General features: G+C 42.3%; 1 protein-coding gene and 1 long non-coding RNA gene across 2 annotated transcripts in view; both read left to right on the top strand.

Annotated features, from left to right (window-relative positions):
• The window catches only part of LOC129691769 (uncharacterized), a 60,198-nt gene extending 57,836 nt beyond the window's left edge, over window positions 1-2,362 (top strand). Inside the window, exon 4 of the long non-coding RNA XR_008722554.1 lies at window positions 2,297-2,362. This is a non-coding gene — a long non-coding RNA (uncharacterized LOC129691769). The remainder of the gene's footprint in view (window positions 1-2,296) is intronic.
• Window positions 2,363-19,813: 17,451 nt separating this feature from the next.
• Cfap54 (cilia and flagella associated protein 54) overlaps window positions 19,814-22,117 on the top strand; it is a 301,678-nt gene continuing 299,374 nt past the window's right edge. Inside the window, exon 1 of the mRNA XM_055627824.1 lies at window positions 19,814-20,202. Within this exon, the coding sequence (XP_055483799.1) occupies window positions 19,874-20,202 (329 nt within the window). The 5' untranslated portion in view covers window positions 19,814-19,873. The remainder of the gene's footprint in view (window positions 20,203-22,117) is intronic.

Here is a 22,117-nt window from a genome sequence, read left to right as displayed (position 1 = left end):
TTATTAATCAATTAACTTTAAATTAGGTAGAGCAAGGTTTACACAGCAAAGACCAGCGTGGGGTGTACATGTCTCAGCTGCAATGAACTCTCTCAGGAGCCAGTATTCAGCATTAGAATACATAGCACCAAACCAACCCCTAAGTCAGATGTCCTAGAACTGCAGTACTAGATGGTTGTAAGCCACCATGTGGGTGCTGGGAACCAAACTTGGGTTCTCTGGAAGACACCTAGTGCTCTTAACCACTGAGCCATCTTCCCAGCCTAGATTTTTTTTCTATAATCTTTATCTTTTTGTTTAGATAAAGTTCTTTAACCATTATTTTAGTACATGTTTGCTGGTGACAAATTCCCTTAATTTTCCTTCGTTGGTAAACATCTTAATTTCCTCTTTATTCTTGCAGAATATTTTTGCTATGTATGGAATTTCTGGGGAGGCTAATCATTTAATTAATCAATTAGTTAATTAATTTTATTCAGCTTTTGGGACCTGTTCTCCTTCTTTCTGGGTTTTGTTGAGAAATATGGCATCACTGCAAATTATCTTTCTAATCTACATAAATGACATTAGATACTTAGTTCTTGAGTCTTCCTTCTCCATCTTATTGTTGATACCATCTGTATTGGTTAGTTTTGGGGTCAGCTTGATTTATGCTGAAGTCATCTGGGGAGAGGGAACCTCACTTGAGAAAATACCTTCATCAGGTAGACCTGTAGGCAAACTACGGGGTTATTATTATTATTATTATTATTATTATTATTATTATTATTATTGAGGTGGGAGGGCCCAGCAGTGCCACCTCTGGGTTGTATAAAAAAATGTAACCTGCATGAGCGAGGAGGAACACAGGCCCTTAAACCATGTTCCCTCATGGTCTCTGCCTCAGTTCCTGCCTGGGCTTTTCTCAATAGCAGAACATGATCTGGAAGCATAAGCCAAACAAGCCCTTTCCTCCCTAAGTTTGCTTTTGGGCAGTGTTTTATCACAGTAACAGAGAACAAACCATGATACCATCCTCTGAATTTTTTTTTTCCAAGACAGGGTTTCTCTGTGTAGCCTTGGCTATCCTAGACTTGTTTTGTCGACCAGGCTGGCTTTGAACTCACAGAGATCCACCTGTCTCTGCCTCAAGTGCTGGGATTAGTTATGTGCCACCACTCCTGGTGAGATGTTTTTTTTTTTTTTTTCTTTTGGTTGTTTATTTGTTTGATTTTAGATATGTGAGGGCAATTAAGACAGGATTTCAGTGTGTATTCCAGGGTGGCTTGGCACATACTAACATCAGTTTCACTATTCTCCTGTTTTATGCCTTCAAGTGCTAGGACTATAGTTGTACACCAACATAAGCTGATTTTTAAACTAAAAATTTCTTATAATTTTTCTTTATATATTTTTCTCTTCCTTCCTTCCTTCCTTCCTTCCTTCCTTCCTTCCTTCCTTCCTTCCTTCCTTCCTTTCTCTGTTTTTGTTTTTTAACAGGGTTTCTCTTTGAATCCCTGGTTGTCCTAGAAGTCACTCTGTAGATCAGGCTAGCCTTGAACTCACAGAGCTCTGCCTGCCTCTACCTCTCACGTGCTGGGATTAAAGGTGTGAACCATCACCGCCTAGCGACTTTATTTCTTTAATATGACTTTCTAGTTCTTGTGTTTCAAGTGCGCATGAAACTGTCCATTGAATCATTTTATGATGGCTGACTTAAAAATGCATTTGTGTGCGTGAGGGAGTGTGTGCAGTTTTGTGTGAACATGTGTGTCAGGCGCATGTGCTAATACGTGAGTGCGCTAGGTTTAGAAGATGTAGGGTGCCCTCTTTCATGCTGCCACGTTCATTCGACACAGAGTGTCATAGTTAGCTTCAGTTGTCAGTGTAACACACCTGGACAAAGGAACCCTTGGCTGAAAAGTTGCCTCTTAGATTGACCTCTGGGCATGTCCATGGGGCAATTTCCTTGGTGGCTAATTGGCTAAGGGCAGCCAGTCTATTGTGAGCAGTGCTACTCCTAAGCAGGTGGGTCTGGGCTGTGTAAGTAGGGCGGCTGAATGTGAGTCTGTAAGAAAGCAGTAAGCCATGTTCTGTGATCTCTGCTTCAGCTCCTGCCTCCCTGTCCTGACCCAGCTTCTCTTGATAATGGACTGAAAGCCAAATAAACCCTTTCGTTCCCTAACTTGCTTTCAAGCAGTGTTTTATCACAGCAGGGGAGGAGCAAACTACAACATAGGTTCTCTAGATAAACCTGGAGCTCACTGATTTTTAGCCAGCCAGGAAGCACCAACAATTGTCTTTTTTCTTATCCCAGCACAGCACTGTGGTTGCAGCTGTGGTTGGCCATTCCTGCGTCTGGGAATCTGAAGTCAGGTCCTCGAATATACAACAGCAGCTTAAGCTAGCGGGCCAGCTCCTCCAGCACCCCTCAGCAGCCATGAGGAGACATCATCATCACCTGCAGCCTAGGATGGGTGACATGATCCTCACTAAGTCCTATGTGGAGGTGGGTTAGGTACCTTCCACATTCTGGTAAGGGGGAAACGTCCAGGTTCTCATTTGGCCTTTGCTGCTGGGGTTGAGCACGAGAGTTGCAGTTGCTTCTCAAGTATTGAATGGAGTGGGCTGGCTTCCGTTTGTGCATTTGTAATGTTGCTAGTATGTCCCTTGCTAGTTCCTTTTTAAGACAGAGAAGGTGTGTGTGTATATATATATATATATATTTTTTTTTTTTTTCCTGTTTGTTCTCATTGGTGTCTCTAGAATTTCTTCTAGACTATATGAGGCTGTGCTTTGGGTTTCACCTGCATCTACACATTTCAGAGTATTTATTTATTCTATGTAATCCAGGCTAACCTTGAATCTACTATATAGCTGAGGTTGGTCTTTGACTCCATATCTCTGCCTCTACCTCCCAAGAGCCAAGATTATAGGTGTGACCACCAATCCCAGTTCTTTCACATTTGAGGTTATATATATATATATATGTAAAGATAATTACACATACACAGAGTGAGAGAGAGCGAGAGAGAGAGAGAGAGAGAAGACCAAGAAGGTATTAAGGTATTAAGAAGGTATCTTAAATAGCAGAACAGGAATTTGATGCGTGCAGTTGAAGGGTTATAACTGACTAGAAGACAGCGAGACAACCCGTACAGCCATGATGTTAGCAACATGCCAAAGAGACAAAGAGAGCCCAGGAGTTACAGTGTCAAAGCTGAAGTGCAAAGGGCTTGCCCAATAGGGCAGTGTGCAGTGTCGCAGGGGAGGCTGGGCTAAGGCAAGTACTGCCCAAGGCTCTCATGAATAGGAAACAAGCACCACTTCTCTGTTTTTTTTTTTAAACTCAAATTTCTCCCCAGTTCTCATTAGTGATGACAGGAAACCCAGGGAGACGGCAAAGGGAGACAAGCAGGCATGTGTCTAGCACCTTCTCTCTCACTGATGAGTAAACTCAGGCACAGAGAGTTATGTAACTTGGCTAGAATTCCACAGATGCCAATCAGCTCCTCAGGGCTCAGTCTAAGAGGCCTTGTACTTCCAGCCACTGGGAGACCCCAGGAGGTAAAGGTGCTACAACTTCCCGATTTGGATAGTTTAGCATCAGTCTTTATTTGTCTTTTAAAAACACAGGGCATATGGACTAGTGACAACCAGAAGCCTGATATATAAGCTTGGAGATTTTCCAGCTGTCAGGGGCAGTTCTGAAGTCATGAAACGTTTGCACTGACCATTTTCTTTGAAACTATTTTTTTTCTTCCTTCCTTCCCTTCCTCCCTTTCTCCTTCTCCTTGTTTTTTCACTTTTTCATTTCCCCCCTCCTTTCTACAGGGGTTCATTGTACAGCCCAGGCTGGCCTGGAACTCATGTCTCAGCTTCCCAAGTTCTGAGATTACAGGTGTGCACTATCACACCCAGTTTGTTTATGTTTTCTGTTCTCCTTCTTATCTAGTGCTTGCTTTGTGCCAAACACCCCTCTAGGCAGTCCAATTGTCTCTTGCATCCATCTTGTGCTGAGTGGTTTTATGTTTTATGTCAACTTGACACAAGCTAGAGTCATCTGAAAAAAAAAAAAAAAAAGGAACCTCAGTTGAGAAAATGACTCCATAAGATTCAGCTGTAGAGCATTCTCTGAATTAGTGATCAGTGATTGATGGGTGAGTGCCCTGACCATTGTGGGTGGTGCCATCCCTGGTCTGGTGGTCCTGGGTTCTATGAGAAAGCAGGCTGAGCAAGCTATGAGGAGCAAGCCAGTCAGCAGCACCCCTCCATGGCCTCTGCATCAGCTTTTGCCTCCAGGTTCCTGCCCTATTTGAATCCCAGCCCTGACTTCCTTCAATGATGGAAGATGATATGGAAGAGGAAGCCAAATCCTTTTTAAGCAACTCAAAGCACGAATGTGGCCAGACCCTACCCCCAGACTACTGTAATGGCCTTAATGCCTGTTTTCAGCCACTAGAGGTGCAGGTGTCCAAGCCCTACCCTACAGAGAAAGATAAATCAAACAACAAAACAACAAACAAACAACAACAACAAAAAAAAAAAAAAAACAAAAAACAAGCTTAGGCCACAAAATTCCACCAGTCCCTGAGCTTGAAATCCCACTAATTCCAGGCCCTCCTGGGAAGCTCCACCCCTCAAGGAACCCTATGTAAAGCCTTACTCCTGCTCATTCTTTGCTGCTTCTCTCCTGAGCAGAGGCAGCCACCGTCTTGTGTTTTTCCCAATAAATCTCTTGTGTGAGGTTTGTTGTGCAGTGTGACTTTATGGTATTCCTTGGCTCCCAACTGCCAGGATATCTTTCTTCTCAGCACTATAACACTTACACTCTTTTCTCCTCAAGTTGCTTTTGGTCATGGTATTTCATCAGAGCAGTAGAAGAGCAACTAAGGTACATTCTGGGAGATTGCTGTGACAAACATGTATTTTTAGAGGATTGTGGAATGACTTTGGAACTCTGGGCAGGAAAAGTTATTGAGTGTTCAAAGTCTGGTGAGCTGTTGTGTGGGAATGTGGAAGATAATAGTTTACAACAATGCAGATGATGAAGGCCTGCCTTGTGAAGTTCAGAGGAAAGCTGAAGATGCTTTCAGGGCCATTTGCTCTTTTGAATTAAGACTATAGTTCTAGTCATCTGGGGCTGGCAAATCAGCAGCAATCAACAAAAGACAACTGAGTGGAAGACACTCAGCTTGCCTGCTACAGGCAACACTATGTGGTGGGGAGAGGGGAGAGAAAGATGGGAGCACTATGAAGAGAGGTGTAACTGGAGATACGAGGATGTAGAGGAACAGCCTGATGTAAGTAGCCTGCACTACCACCTGAAGCCATAATGATGCCCTGCCCCGAGCTGCCCTGGGGCCATGTCTGAGTCCATGGTCCTGAAACAGCAGGGATCTGTGCTGATGTCTGTGGTCCATGTTCTGAGACCATGTTGATGTCCAGAGCTGGCCCTCACTGGCTGTGGTATTCAGGAGAGATGGCGGCCCTACCTCGCAGTTGCAGCACTTGGGAGAGTGGGCCGTGCACCTCGCCTGGGCAGCACAGTAGAGCTGTCCCTGGCCCTTGACAGCTGCAGCACTTGTATGAGCTAGCTGAGGAAGTGCTGGAGAGCTCGCCCTGGTGGTATGGGTGTGGGAGAGCTGACCAACCGCAGCTTCCACCCAGGCCCAGATCCAGGGCTGGGAGTTGGCCCACCCCAACATCTACCCTGTCTATAACTGATAGAGCACATGAAGGGGCTGGTCCTACAGAGCCACAGGACCTCTCTGATACAGGGCAGCAACAAGGACCCAGTACTGACAGTGTAGCAGAAGCCACGGGCCTCCAACCAGACCAATGACTCATTGCAATGAACGTTTGCATGTAAAGACGTGTGGACCAAAGGATATACTCTGAGACATACTGTAGCTTTCACAGCGAGATGTTTTTCATTTGTTTGTTTTGTTTTTTCTTTTCTTTTTTCTTTCTCTTTTATGTTTTGTTTTGAGGGCGAGGTTGCAAGGGCAAAGGGTGGATAAAAAAGGGACAGGGAAATGAATGGGATTGGGGTGCATGATGTGAAGTTCACAAAGAATCAAGAAAAAGTTCACAACAGCATCAACAACAAAACAAAAACAAAAGACAACTGAAGTAGAACCTTTGCTTTGCTGGGACAATTGATGCTGGTTGTCTGGAACTGAGAAATTAGAAGAGACCAGCATTGTTGAGGTGAAATTTTTTGTGAAGTGTTTCCTTAGAGTCACAGAAGATTAGTTCCAGAGGTGGCCAAGGTTTCACCTTGCGCTGACAACGGACTTTGGTAGTGTTGTCACCCAAGCGGTGTTAGATTTGAAAAGAGTCATAGAGAGCAGTGGAGGCTTGGCACAGATAGCAGGACTGGAGGCCCTGAAGAGAGCCCAGGAGAAGCTCCTGATAAGAGTGCAGCCCAGCTGGAGCAGGGGACCCTAGCATTTTGGAAATGCCGGTGCTGTGGGACAATTGTCAAGAACAGCAGCTGCCCTGGAGTGGAGCCTGCAGTGCTTAGGAGACAGTCTGTGCATGCTACAGAGGGTGGGACTGGAGGAGTGACCCAAGCCCTTTGGAGGACCCCAGACGTTGGACACTGAGGTATTTAGACAGTTGAAATTTGGTTTTACTTTGTTCAGATTGTGACTGTGCCCTGGTTATTTCCTTTTGACATAAGAAAGTATTTAACTTTATATATATAATTTTATAGAAGCCCACAGTTGAGAGACTTTGGATTTTAAAAGAGTAGATTTTTAAAGTGTTTGAATTTATAAGACTTGTGGAACTCTTTTTTAAGTTTGAAGATGTTTTATATTGTGATGTCGATATAATATGTGATCTTGGAGATGAACGAGAAAGGAAAGACTATGTTATAACAGTAATGTGTTTGTGTGTCAAGTTGACAATGGCTCAATTGTGCTGGCTGGTTTTATGTGACTTTGACACAAGCTAGAGTCATCTGAAAAGACGGAACCTCAATTGAGAAAATGCCTCCATAAAATCCAGCTGTAGACTAATGGGTTGAGAAGGGTCTAGCCCATTGTGGGTGATGCCATCCTTGGGCTAGTGGCCCTGGGTTCTATAAGAAAGCAGACTGAGCAAGCCATGTGAGCAAGCCAGCAAGCAGCACTCCTCTATGGCCTCTGCATCGACTCCTGCCTCTGGGTTCCTTTCCTGTTTGAGTTCCGGTCCTGACTTCCCTCAATGATGGACTATAATGTGGAAATGAAAGCCAAATAAACCCTTCCCCCTCAGGTTGATTTGGTCAGAGTGTTTTTATCACAGCAGTAGAGAAGTGTCTAAGGTACATCTATATGGTGGATTTCCCATTATCCACAGCTTACAGATGAGAAAGTCAAATCACAGAAAAGCTCACTGAATTTTTTAAGGTTTCATGCCTTCTAGCTGCTGAGTTGGTCACTCTGTTTTTGGACTCAGGAGTCCACATCTCTTGCTATTTTGCTACAGTCCTTGCAAACATCCTAGTGTGGTCTGGAGAATAAATTTTACAACCTATGGCAATTACAATCAAAGAACCAATAGGCAGCAATCATTAATTCAAACAAACAAGGTATGCATATCAGCTTATGTGTTTAATAATTAAATCTTAGTATTTCTTCCTCTTCCTGCCCCCCTACCAAAACGCTACTTAAAACTACTGTTTCAACAGTACTTAAAAATAAGCATGTAAGTAGTCTGGGGAGGAACAAATCATTTTTTTTTGACACCTAAAAAGAGGCATGTCTTGTCAAAGAATGCCACAATGATAATGAAAATTGAACAGATAAAATTACCTGCCTCTCATCCTTCATTAAAACTTTGTAAAATTCAGTGGAAGATGAAGCTTATAAAACAGAAAATTTGATGAAGCATCTGCACAACAAAACTAAAAACCGACCTGATGTATTTAAAAGAAAATGTGTAGCATGTGATGAATAATCTACTGGCAACACAGCCCAATGGGCAGGAAGCCTATTATGTTGCTTGCTTACAGGAATTATTTAATTGTTTCATCGATGACTCACAGTAAGATCTTAGATGCCTTTGTCTTTTCAAGAGAATAAGAACAATGGTGAATGGGGAACAGAGGGGAGAAATTTGACTGTGGGTAAATTGAAAGCAGAGAAACATGGAGAATATATAAGTGGAAGATGTGAAAACTCTCTTGAAATTAAGTATGTTCATGTCCTTAGAGCCAAAGACCCCAGGTCTTAACCAGGGGTCTGAATTATCATGAGTGAAACTCTTTGTAGAAGCATATCATGAAAGGCCCGGGCTAAGACTGGTAGTATAAAAATAGAGAGGAGCAAGCTGCCTAGAGCAGCTTGAAACATCATGTGATCTAGTGACTACATCAAAAAATTAAAAATAAGCAAATAGAATTAGTTTTGATAACACATTTTATTTGCTCCAACGTATGCAAAGTATTACCATTTCAAAAAGGTCATCACTGCAAATGTTTGTTAAACATGATTTTTAGTATAAAACCTTTAAAATTTGTCATGTATTTTACACAGATAGTATTTCTCAGAATAAACTGGTCACATGTAGCCCTCACTGAGACCACCACGCAGATAAGTTAATATAGGCTGGGCATTTGAGTCCTTAGCACTCACAGATGGCTGGCTCCTGCCTTAAGGAACATTACAGATGTAGATAGTGGGACCACAGATGGGATAGAAAGACTCAGTGAAGCTCAGTTTCTTGTTAGTGACTATATAATAATGGCATCCAGTGACAGGATCAAGGGGTGAGTTGAGGGGACTTCAGCTACTTCATCAGGTCAAATCAAATCCATCAAGGCAATGAAGGAATATTCAATGTCAATAAAACCCATGTGACAGCCTAAACTCTCTCTGAGCTCCCCCTTCCTACCTGCTGCCACACAACCTTCTATCATGAGGATTCTGGTGCCCCTGCTAATAGCATCTTTTTTTTTTTTTCTATGACAAAACAAAACAAAACAAAACAAAAAAAGGAATAGATTGGAGAAAGATGAGTGCTGTATTTGGATTATATTGAATTTGAACAACTCTATTATAGTCAATGTACTTTCCTCTCCCTTAGGGATATTACATTTCCTGACCCCCTTGAGTGTAACCATGACCATGTGAAAGTTTCTATAGAGAAAGAATTATAAGTGGAAGTGGTGTATACCACACCACTTCATAGGTATATAATTAAGATCTAATGAATGAGCCCAGTGTGATAACATATGTCTTTAATTCTAGCACTCCAGAGGCCAATGCAGCCTGATGTTTGTGAGTTCAAAGCCAACCTGCTTTACAGAGTGAATTCCAGGCCAGTACAATGAAGTTCTGTCTAAAACAACAAAACGAAACAGAACAAAACAAATATTCACTAAATGATTTTTAATTGGCTTTTCTCTCCTGTTTTGAGACTTAAAATGTGCCATATATGACTTGTTCCTCCAGTGTGGGACCCACAGAGAAGTTCATGTATGGAGCAGAGACTCAGTGTGCAAATGGGAACAAGGAATCACTTAGTTCTTCTAAGCCATGAGGTAGATTATTCGCTGTCCTGTCATAATGTATGTAAAGGAGAGTCATGGTGTTTCATCCTGTAACTGGATATTGCTGCAAAAAAAAAAAAAAATCTTAGAATATGTTCTACAGAGATGGATAGCAGGCTGTGAGGAGATTGCTACTGAAAGCCAGGGAGATGGTAACCCCTGTATTTAATGATGAATTATTTGGTAAAATTGTGACCTTCAGTAACTTGGAAACAAATTATACTGAAAAACTTTTAGCTTTTGTTGAGGGGTTGACCAACAAGCAGCATGCGCTGGTTACTTTCGATTGGACTTATTAAGGGAATGCAGGAGAAAGATGAGCTAGTTAAATGTGGTGGTTTGAATAGTTTTGGGACCATAGACTCATGTGTTTGAATGCTTGCCCCACAGGGAGTGGCACTATTAAGGGCTGTGGCCTTGTTGGAGGAAGTGTGTCACTATGGGGGCAGACTCTGAGGTCTCCTATAATCAAGTTCCGCCCAGTGTAAAATCCAGTCTCCTCCTTGCTGCCTTCTGATCAAGATGTACAACTCTTGGTTCCTCCAGCACCATGTCTGCCTGCACCCTGATGAGAACAGACTAAACCTCTGAAACTGTACGCCAGCCCCAATTAGATGTTTTTCTCCATAAGAGTTGCCTTGGTAGTTAACATTCTCTTGATTATAAGAACCAAAAATAGACCGTCATTATATTCTGTGTTTGTTGACTGTGTGTTATGATGGAAAGGCTTGGAAAGCCTTATACTGGAGTTCTCTGTTCTGCACTTTATTGCTTGTGTTTGCAGTGCCTAATGCAACGTAATTGCATTTGTTGTGTACTACAGTGCTGAGGACACACGACAAAGGAAATGTATACAGCCCACTCAGATGGCATCACTGCCTCTTGTTCCTCTGCATTTTCTGCTGTATGCTTCCTCTCTCGCTAGTGCCCCTTTCCTCTCCGTAGCTTCCATGTCTGTTGCCTTACCACCACATTCCCTTAGAGGATGTTCTTTCACCTCTCATGGGTCTCTGGCCTTCCCTTGTGCTTTCTCCTATTTAAACATGAATATTTAACCATTAAAAGGACCCACCGACAAGAGAGGACATGCAGCACTTTTCTTTGTCTCACAAGGATATGGTTTTAAACTCCATTCTTTTTTCTTTACAACTGAATGAAATTCCATTGTGTGTATGTGTCTCATTTTTATTACCTGTGTATCTGTTCTGAACATCTAGGCTGATTCTCTTTCTTTGCTATTAGGAAGATAGCAAAAGAAACAGTGAACAGAAAAACTATATACAGAGTGGAGATAAAAATCTTTGGTGCGCATTGATGAATGTTTATAATACACAAAGAACTGCAAAATCCAAGACACAGAAACCCTGCTTTGAAAAACCAAAAAAAAAAAAAAAAAGTCGGGCAGCAGCAGTGGTTTTCTTTCTCCTTCTTTTTTTGTTTTTTTGTTTGTTTTTGTTTTCTGAGACAGGGTTTCTCTGTGTAGCCTTGGCTGTCCTGGATTCAATTAGTAGACCAGGCTGGTCTTAAATTCATAAAGATCCATCTGTTTCTGTCTCCCCGAGTGCTGGGATTACAGTCATGCACCACTGCACCCAGCTATTTCTTTCTTTCCTTCCTTCCTTCCTTCCTTCCTTCCTTCCTTCCTTCCTTCCTTCCTTCCTTCCTTCCTCCCTCCCTCCCTCCCTCCCTTCCTTCCTTCTTTACTTCCTTCTTTCCTTCTTAGACTTATTTTATTTCATGTGTATGACTCTTTTGCTCACATAAATATATGTGTGTGCGTCATATGCATGCCAGGTACTGGACAAGGTCAGTAGTGGTTGCCATGTCCCTTGGCCCTGGAACTAGCAATGGCTACAAGATGCCATGTAGGTGCTGGGAAACAAAGGCTGATGCTCTGCAGGGCAACAAGTGTTCTTAGCCACTGAACCATCTCTCCAATCCCCTTAACCTTTGATTTTTAAATAAACTTTTATTTGAGTAGTTAATAAGGACAGTTTTTGTTAAATGAATGTAAAGAACAGTGTCATATTTAAAGTTGTGTTTGATCTCTTACTCCCCGTGTGTGGCTAGTTTGAATAATTTTCTGAGTGGTCTGTCTTAGGACTCAATGCTTTTGTTCTCTTTCTCACTCTGTGTCTCTTTTCCTGCTCATAACATATATAAACATATACAAATAAGCGCAGATATTATGGTTCTACTTTGTGGGACTTTTGAAAAAAAATTTTTTTGCTTTAGTGTGTATGGGTGTTCTGCCTGCATGAATGTCTGTGTACCACATTTGTATCTGGTGTCCGTGGAAGGTTAAAATAAAAGTGTCAGATACCCTGAAACTGGAACTGGAGTTGGTCAGAGCCACCATGTGATTGGTGGTGAAAGGAGAACTCAGGTCCTCTGGAAGAACAACCAGTGCTCCAAACTGTGTTCCTTTCTTTTTAAAATTTTATCTAACTTTATTCTCTTTGTATTGGTATGAAGTGTCAGAATCCATGGAACTGGAGTTATAGACAGCTGTGAGCTGCCATGTGGGTGCTGGGAATTGAACCCAGGTAATATTTATTTATTTATTTATCTATCTATCTATCTATCTATCTATTTATTTATTTATTTATTTATTTATTTATTTATTTATTTATTTATTTTGGAAGAGCAGCCAGTGCTCTTAACCACTGAGCCATCTCTCCAAACTGTGTTCTTAACAGGGTTCCAGACCCATGGTATTTCTTATAAATACATATTAACACATTTTCACAACATCCTTTTTCCTTTTTATTACAGAAAACTCTAAATATCTTTTTATGTCATAATGTGAAGCTCCACTGCATTCCTTTAGGGTGTTGCTTGATATTTAATCCAGTGAGCAACTCTAGCGCACACACATGTTGTTAACATAGCCAGAAGGTTTCTAACACTTTATTATTATTAACGTTTAATGCTAGCAATAAACACGTTGTATATTCTTCATGTAGTTAACATATGTGTGCCTTTATACATGTGTGCCTGTCATTACCCAAAGCTGATCTCAAAAACATGACAGTTCTAACAGTTCAAAACAGAAGGTTGGTTTTTGTTTGTTTTTGTTACATAGTTATTTGTTTGTGGCATCGCTGTTTTAGGAAGCTGGGTTCTTTGGTTCTCACTGCTCTGCCCTAGATTGTTGCAGTCACTAATTAGCATTAAAGGATGGTGTTTGTTAGACATGCCTCAAGCTCTGCCTTGGATTTCCCATCTCAATTCCCACCTGCATGGAGTCTCTGTCCCTGGAAACTTTCCCTCAGGGTGTCTAGCTTTCTGAGTCACAGTCTTCACACTTGCTCCCCCTTCCCATTACCACATCCACCCAGTTGCTGAAGGGATGGCCCTCTGAGCTGGCCTGCTTGGCTCTATTACCTGAAGCCATTGTCGGGAGTTTCTGGTTCTTTCCATTGCTTTGAAGTTAGATCAAGAGCACCGTTTCACAAAGAGCTGTCTAAGGAGCAGATGCTAAGCTGGAAGTATAGGGGTGACTCTTGACAGGTCTGCTTTCTGCCTATTCTTGCATACTCTGAGAAATCCACCAAAGCAAATGGCTGTGTGTCTTCACGATTCACTGGTCAGGACTGGGCTTTCTTTACTTCCATTCCCGTTTTCTTCCATTTCCCTCAGCCCAGTTTCAGCAGAACTACACCAGAAATAAAGTCACACACCTGAGCCTCTTCTTCAGATTCATTCTTTTAGGAGATTGGGTTAACAGAGTGGAAATGTGGGATAATAAAAGGAATTGTCATGATCAGGAACTAAAATTGGATTGCCTGTCTATCTGAGAGCCACAGGGACCTGATTGTCCTGGGGCAGACGACAATTTAAAGTAGGCTTCAAAAGAGAAAATGCATCTATTACAGCTTGCGGCAAATGCAGGTTTGACTTTGCTGAAAGCCTCGCCTAAGATCTGATTATATAGCAAGTATTCCAAGAGTGGGGCTCAGAGACGCAGCCCAAGAAGTCTGAATTCCTAAATTCCTCTGAGCCTTCCAGGCTGGCCAAAATACCCCCTAACCACTTACTAGACAAAAACAGTTTCTGCTTGCCTTGGGGGAATATACAATGACATAATCTGAAGCAGGTGCCTTTCAAGAGCAGGCTTGTTTTCCTGAAAATATACCCCCAACATACTTGATTGCCTCCTGGCTGAAAAGCAAGGTTGGGTTTCAGCACAACCTGAGCAGGAAATTACAAGCTCTGCTTTGAGCAGAAATAGACCACATGCCAAAGGAATGGCAGAATCCACATTTAATAGGCCTTTAGCTGAGACCAGGTGGAGTGGGTGTTGGAGTGTATCTTGAATACAATCATAGTCTGCTGTTCTCCACCATTTAGTTTGGTTGAAGAGGGGAGAGTATCCAGAAGAACCTTATCACTGGATCTGTAAGCTGTGGGGTTAGGACCATCACATGGGTGAAAGAAACAGTGCAAACGCCTGCAACTGTCCACCTCAGGGCTAAGTTAGAAGCAGCAAGTGTGCTCCAGAAGTGCAGGCATTTGTGCAAGCATCGGGGATTTGAAAGCTGCTCAGGTATAACCACCCACAGCTACGTGTCTGCTGCTGAGGGTTTTAGGTTTGGGAAGCTTGTGCGCTCAATGTTCTGGGTGATGCTGCAGATCTCTTCATTGTATAGCCAGTACCCACTGCTGTCCAGAATTAAGCAAGCTTGTTTGTTTTACGCAAGAAGCATCTTTATTTGGGCTTTCCAGTAATCCGAAGTGCAGTTGCTATTTATCAACGCATTGCATGCACAATAGGTCATGCATTATAATTTCTCAGTGGGTGGCTTAGTGGGTGGCTTTTACCCTTCATTTGAATACCAAAGTTTACATTACTGCATTCAACTTAAGCAGTATTTCTCTTTTATTTTTGCAGGTTTTAGGAGAAGGTCCTTTTTAAGACCATAAACAGTGCTGAGACTTTTACTACTTTTATAATTACATATAATATGGTCCTTATATAAATTATGTCTTATTCTCTGACTGTCCTTTTGCTTTGGTTCTTCTTTTTCTCTGATTCTGCCTCAGTGTCTACTCAAGTTTCCAGAGTTTGGCCTCTTCTCTCTCTGTTGACTGGATACAGTTATTATGGTGTTCTGTGTTGCTTAACATAAAAATTTCACTCCAGCCTTTCTTGTCTCTTATTTTGCCATAAAAATATCTTTTATAATATCCAGGCTGTGGTGGCACACCCTTTAATCCAAGCACTCTCTGAGAGGCAGAGGCAGGCAGATCCCTGAATTCAAGACCAGCTTGATCTAGAGAGTGAATTCCAGGACAGCCAAGAGAAATCCTATCTCAAAAACCAAAACCAAAAATCAAAACAAACCCAAACAACAACAACAAAACAAAATCTTGTCTAAAACATACAAAATACAAACTGGGTCTTACACGTCTCTGCTTAGGAACTTTCCATGATTGCCAACCAAATATCCTAATTATAAAATATTTACACAGCACTGTTTCATGGGGTTTACATGTTTTAAGTCATTTATTCTGGGGGAAAAAAAAAGCAGCAACAGCAACAACCCCAGACTCTGAGGCCTTAGGTATGAACTAAATAAGGTATAGTGAGGCTAAATAAGGTAGAAGAAGTAGACATTCACACCACGCTTTCTGGTCCCACAATTTGCGCTTTGTGTGTCTGTGTGAGTGTTCACACATAGGTGTGTAGAGTCAGCGGTTGACAATCCGTGTGTTCCATTATTGGTCTCTACCTCACTTTTCGAGACAGGTTGTCTCACTGAACTCGCACCTCACTGACTGGCTAAAGAGGCAGGTAAGTGAGCTCCTGGACACCACCCCTGGGCACTAGAACACAGATTTACGTGTGCTCACGCGCAGCTTTAATTTGTGTGTTGGGGTCTGGATTCGAGTCCTCATGTTTTCACAGCAGGCAGTGTACTGACTGAACAGCTCAGTCAGTAGATGGCCCCCTTATCGACCTGTGCTTTGACATACGGGTTCACGGTAAGCCCACTGTAAACTGAAGATAGCATAAGATCAAAAGAAACTTAGCACTCCGAGCCTACCAAATACCAAAGCTTTGTTTAATGAATATTGGGTGTTCTCATACCGCTTACGTTAGTGTACTGGGCAAACTTATCCCTAGGCAAAGTCTATTTTACAATGCAATGAATATCTCATGTAATTTAGTGACTGCTGTATTTGAAGTGAAAATCAAATGGTCACATGGTTATTTGTCTTAGTTAGGGTTTTATTGCTGTGAAGAGACACCATGACCAAGGTGACTTTACAAAAGAAAACATTTAGTTGGGGCTAGATTAATTTCAGAGGTTTAGTCTATCATCTTCTCGGCGGGAAGCATGGCGGTGTGCAGGCAGACACGGTGCTGGAGAAGGGGCTGAGAGGGCTGCGTCTTCATCAGTAGGCAACAGGAGACCTTTCCACACCCGGTGCAGCTTGAGCATATAAGAGGCATCGAAGCCTGCCCCCACAGTGACACACTTCCACCAGCAAGCTCATACCTACTCTGGCAAGGCCACGCCTCCTAGTAGTACCACCCGCTATGGGACAAACACTCAAACACATGAGTCTACACCGGACCATTCCTACTCAAACCACCCAAGTATTTTTTTACACTAATTTCAAGCTGGAAAATCCCAAGTCAAACTGCCATATAGGGGAAGGAAGCCCTTTTTGGTCCAAAGGGCTCCAATAAATACAAAGCCAAATGAAGAATTCTGAACTCACCTTCCAGCTGCTCAATGTGTTTGCCCCCTTTCTAGCTCATCCTGTGCTTTTTGTCTCAGTGCTGGCTTACTAGAGTAAACAGGCGAGTGTATGCTGCAGGGTCTTTTAGCTAAGGAGAGGCAGATCTAGTCCACAGCTAAGCCATCATCTCCATGGCAATCCGTTTTCTCTCTCCACCCCACAGCTTGGGACTTCTGTAACATCCTTTGACCTTATCACAGCATATTCCATAGTGTGCTTTTTTTCACTGTGGATAGCCGGGGATACTCACCTGCCTCTTGTAGGAAGAATGTGGACTTATGTGTACATAAAGGAATGAGGTATTTAACTGAATGAATGGATGAACAAATGACAAACAAAAACATAAGTTTACATGTTGTTAGCGTATAGGTAGCCTGTTTCTGGGTTGCCTAGTAACCTATGATGTCATCATGTGTCACCCACCAGGTGTGTGGCAGGTGCAGTTCAGCTGAGCGTGCACAAGCTATAAAAGGACCAAACTGCCACTCTCTCTCTTACCTTCCTCTCTCACTCTCCTCTCTTGCTCTTTCTGCCTCGCTTTCTTTCCTGCCCCCCATTTCTCTCTTTTTCCTCTCTCTCTCTCCACTTCCATCTGATAAATCTCTTTCATATAATATCTGTTGTGTGCATGGCATCATTTAAAAATAAACACTAACACATATTAGTTGGTGAGGTGGGGAAGGATGATTTTTGTACTTTCTTTTTCAAAGGACCATCCATATCTCTTTAGGACAGACTAAGTGATTAACAGCTAAATATCTAACAGGAAATAAAAAGCCCTCCACTAACCTTATTTATTATTTCTCTAACCATAACTTAAGGTATAAAATAAATTCTGAATGAGCAGAATAAATCTCTGCGGCTGGCAAAGGCATTAATTATAAGAAACAGCAATTTACATTATTTATGAAGAAGCTGTCTGCATTGCCTAGCACTGCCAGTCAGTCCTGCCTGACTCTACTCTTTCATTACAAGGAGGAGTGACACGGGGAAGGAAAGGGTCTTGGAAAGGCTGCATTTTGTTACATGAAGAAAAGAGCTCTAAAAATGTTTTTTTTTTTTTTTTAACAACTCTCAAATATAATTTAAAGGGAGCAAAATGGAAACTTCCATCTTCCAGGATGATGATTCAGAGCGGGACACTCATTTAAATATTCAGACAGGCTTCCAGAACCCAGGCAAGTGCCGCATTGTTAACTCAAGTGTGTGCAGGGCGGAATGATGACTAAGATAGGATGTTTCATAATCCAAGAACTCGAGTTTGTCACTTTTTTTTTTTTTTTAACCAGTGACTTTGAAATCTGTACACTATGAGAAAGGTCATTTGTAAGGAGCAGCCAGAGCAGGGTGGAGGAAGCCCATTGGTTTTCTGTTCTTTCCTCTTCCTGTTTAATTGGATCCTGCCTCCTGCCGGCTCTATTTGTCACTACAATAGACCATTCTGGGTAGCAAATTGCACTGGCTTTTGATCTGAAGTGGGCAGGGCTGCCGAGAACAAGGGAAAATAATAACCAGTAGAGTTTACCAATCCACATTTTGTTTTGTTTTCAAGACAGGGTTTCTCTGTGTAGCCTTGGCTGTCCTGGACTTGCTCTGTAGACCAGGCTGGCCTCAAAATCACAAGGATCCATCTGTCTCTGCCTCCCTGAGTGCTGGGATTACAGGCATGTGCCATCACACCTGGGGTACCAATCCAAATTTTTAAAAGTATCTTCTAATATATTTTGGCAAAAGCTTAGTGGACAAATCCCCCCCCCCCCGCATTCTTTAAAAAATTTTTAAAGTTTGCTCCTCTAGAATCTAAAATACTGTGAATCAAGCACAGTATCTGCATGTTGGCAGGAAAATTGGGCTCTGACAGTGGGGTAGGTGTCTCTGTGTTTCACTGGTTGCCAGGAAGGTTCTATATCTATAATTACCTGCTCTGATGAACAATTTCACTGCCATTTTCCTTTCAATAATGTCAGGGTAGAGTATAGAACATAGAAGGCTGGCCTTCGAAATCAGTACAGGTCCATAGGGCCTGAAAGAAAGGAGATTGGAGCTGGAAGAGAAAAGGCTGTGCAGTAAGGGGCTTCCTGGTATTCAGTGGGTGCTAAGGTCATTCTCATTACTTTTGAGTATGAAAGAACTGTTGACAGTTTTCAGTGCTAAAGACCTAGTTTTTGAAGCCACCAGCTATCTCTGGTTCTTCAGTGATTTTTGGCCCTGCATAATTCATAAGGAAATGCAGGTCCTCTAGTTGAAATTCAATTCTCAAATTAATAAATTTGACTCAATGTTGGCTCGATGAAAATGCAAGAAAAGAACATTTCTTGGTGTTAAGCATTTTCGTGAGGCCTATAGTTTGTCCATTATTGGAAAAATGTCTCACATCCTTGTTTAAAAATGAGGAAGTATTTGAAGAGTTAACACTTCAAAAAATTAGCATGTATTAATGTCAAAAATAAAAGCTGAATAAAATGCATATTGATTTAGAACAGAGTGACATTTAGGATAAGGCTGAAGTGCAAGTAACTAATAAAACAGTTGTGATTATACAGGCACAAATATTAAACCCGGAGTCACAAACTCGGACTGCAGCAGGAAGACTGTGGCAGGAGTTATTTGTCTTAAGTAGCTTGTCAGAGAGTTTCCTAATTGCAATTTTATTAATACACTTCATTTGAGGCAATCATCAATACAGCTTATTCTTTATGATCACCGGCTTTGGAGCACAAAATTAGTCTTGTCCTCTGACACTCTGCTTTGTTCTCTGACTTTGGTCAAAACCAAGCTATGTTCTCCTAAGCTGTGAAACAGTGAAGCTATAATAGGAGCTGAGGTATGAAGTCATGATGATTAAGTGATAAAAGCAATGTTTCAAGATGCTTGGAATAACCCCCAGTACATCTTATTTATTGTAACCATGGATATTATTAGGTGGTCAAAATGGAAAAAAGTATTTGTTTTGTTTTTTGAAATAGGGGTTCTCTGTGTAACAGCCCTGGCTGTCCTGGAACTTGCTCTGTAGGCTGGCCCTGACCTCACAGAGATCCTCCTCCTTCTGCCTCCCAAGTGCTGGAATTAAAAGCATGTGCCACCACCCAGCATTTGTATGGATTTTTAATGGTATTTTAAAAAATTGATTCTTTGTTTAAAACCCTCTCTCAAGATTCCTTATTTCTGAACGACTGTAATCCCAGTCCTCAAAAGACTGAGGCAGGAGGATTGTGAGCTTGAGGCCAGAGTGGGCTATACATCGAGGTAATTCCAAAATTAAAAACAAAAATCCCACAACAAACAAAAATCTCCAAATAAAACAGAAAGAAGCCTAGTTATGCACTATACATAAGTTCCAGGTGGTTACAAAACAAACGAATATTAAAAAAATGTATGTTTTTGTTTATTTGATTGTCGTTGTGTGTGCCTGTGTCTACTTACAGGTGGCCACAAACAGCCATCCGGAGCATTCAGCTTTTCCAGGCTGCTGGTGCTTCCCTAGCCCTGTAGGGGCCGCTGTGCTTCCGGAAAGCATGGAGGAGGTTTAGTTGCCAAGAGACCGTTGCCTGGCGACCGCTTGTACAACAGCTCCTAGCGTGCTGAACTGTGGCAGACATGGCGTCCTCCAGCAGCTCCTCCAGCTCTTCCACCGAGGAGACCCCGGGCTCTGCGACATCGGTGTCGCCGTTGCAACTGCCCCCAACGCCGCCGCCGACCTCCACGATTCTCAAGTCGCCCACGGACTCCAAGTCTGGCTCCTCCAGCCCGCCGACCTGGACCTGCTCCGAGGAGCTGCGCTCTGCCGCCTTCTACGGGCCCCTGGACGCTAAAAACCCGCTCCTGGTCTCTTGCGAGAAGGAAATCCGGGAGCTGCTGGGTTTTATGAAGAAGAAGAAGGCTCTAGCCACTTCGGAGGAAGAGAAGAACGAATTCCATCGGAGGTGGTAAGCTGAGGCAGGGCGCAAGGGAGGGCTCCAGGAGAGATGCCCTTGAGGACCACAGCAGGGGCGCGCCCCTGGAGACAAGCTTAGTTGAGATTCCACGCTGTTAAGATCCTTAGGTCTTTCTACACATTTCAAGGCTTCCCTCTCAGGTCAAAATAGAAATCTGCATAGAAGCGCTTCCTTATTCCGGTTTGGTCTCTCTTGGCTCACTCATGGGTAGCAACTCAAGACAAAAGAAGACTTAAGACCACCAACTCTGAGATTGCTCAGGTCCTTGCAGTTAGTTCTCAACTAAGTCTATCATATTGTGAACGTGCTCATTTTATTCGTTTTATATTCTGTTAGGATTACAGAAACTTTGTTTTCTTCTTGATTTTGAACTCATTTTGTCTGCTTTTTGTTTCTTTCTCAACTTATTTCTGTGAACTGGAAACTACCATTTTTAAGATTTGCTTTTGCTAATGTTAGCATCTTCTCTGGTTTACTGCATTTCAAATGAGTAGTTTACAAAACATAGGCAAGTGGAAAAAAAATACAAGACTGGCTAATTTTTTTTCTGGTGAATAATGTTTACATTATTTACATTTCCATTGCTTACATTAACTTACATCTTTTGGTCATGCATCTAATATGAATACACAGCTTTAACTTACATTCATTATTCATTCAAACATCTTAATGATTTGCTAAACACCTAGTATACTCATTCTCAAAACTAGGAAGGCATCAATAATACGTACCCTGCCCCAAACATAGATTTCTGTGAGTATAGTTTTGTAGTAAACAAACTCAGGACACAGCATTCTCACTGCACCATTATTTTTTTTTCACTTACCTGTGGTCAAACACTATAAAAGTCTGAAGTGGAAAATTCCAGAAACAAACAGTTGGTATTGCTTATAGTCCCGTCTGAGCAGTCTGACAAAAATCTTGCTCTGCATTGCTCTGTCTCACCCAAGATCTGAATCACCCCTTTTTCCGTCACACTCACCCTGGGGTCTTTACGAGCCCATTTGTTAGTTAGCCATTTTGGTTTTCAGATTGACTGCTGTTGTGGCAACTCAGGATCTGTGTTAACATAACCCTTATTTTATTTAATAACAATCATGAGCACAGGAGTGATGATGCTGGGGACACCGATGTACCAAGAGAAAGGGGTAAATTCCTTCTGTAAAGGGGGGGGTTCAGTGAGGAAAATTCATGTTCAGGTGGCCACGCCCCACAGTCCAGTTTGTTCTGAGGGTCACCGCATCCATAAAACATGTACTGTTTGTTATATGCAACACCCTAGTTTAGCTCATCTCTTATTGTGCCTCATTCATAACGAAGACCTTGTTATGTGATGGCTGATCTTGGTTGTCAACTTGACACTCCTGGGAAGAAAGAACCCCAGCTGAGGGATTACCTCCATCAGATTGGCCTTGGGACATGATGGATGGATGGAGCCATTGCCCTCAGCAGTGCTGTCTTGGGCAGGTAGCCCAGGGTTGTAGGAGGAAAACAGCCAATAAGCCAGGGGGACCAAGCCAGTAAGCCATGCTCCTCCTTGGCCTCTGCTTCAATTCCTGCCTCCAGGGTCCTGCTTTGAAACCCTTCCCTGGTTTCCCTGGGTCATGGACTGTAACCTGAAAGGTGAAACCAAGTCTTCCCTCCACAAGTTACTCTTAGTCATGGTGGTTACCACAGCAACGAAAGCGGACTAGAGCATTTGTGTATGTGTGTGTGAATACAATAAAATACAGTATATGTAATGTTCAGTGCCAATTGTCTCTTCCTACATCTATTAGGGGTTTTACACTGCATCCTCTGAGAGTAGGGGAGAACCACAATGCAGATGTTTTACAAGGAGAGTGCTAGAGAGAAGAGTAAGGCAAGGGATGGGTCCAAGGGGTGTCTGATGAGTGTTGCAATTGGA

The sequence above is a fragment of the Psammomys obesus genome, unplaced genomic scaffold (assembly GCF_907164565.1).
Source record: "Psammomys obesus unplaced genomic scaffold, mPsaObe1.curated_primary_1811, whole genome shotgun sequence".
Lineage (NCBI taxonomy): Eukaryota > Metazoa > Chordata > Mammalia > Rodentia > Muridae > Psammomys > Psammomys obesus.
This window is presented reverse-complemented; position numbering and strand designations above follow the sequence as displayed.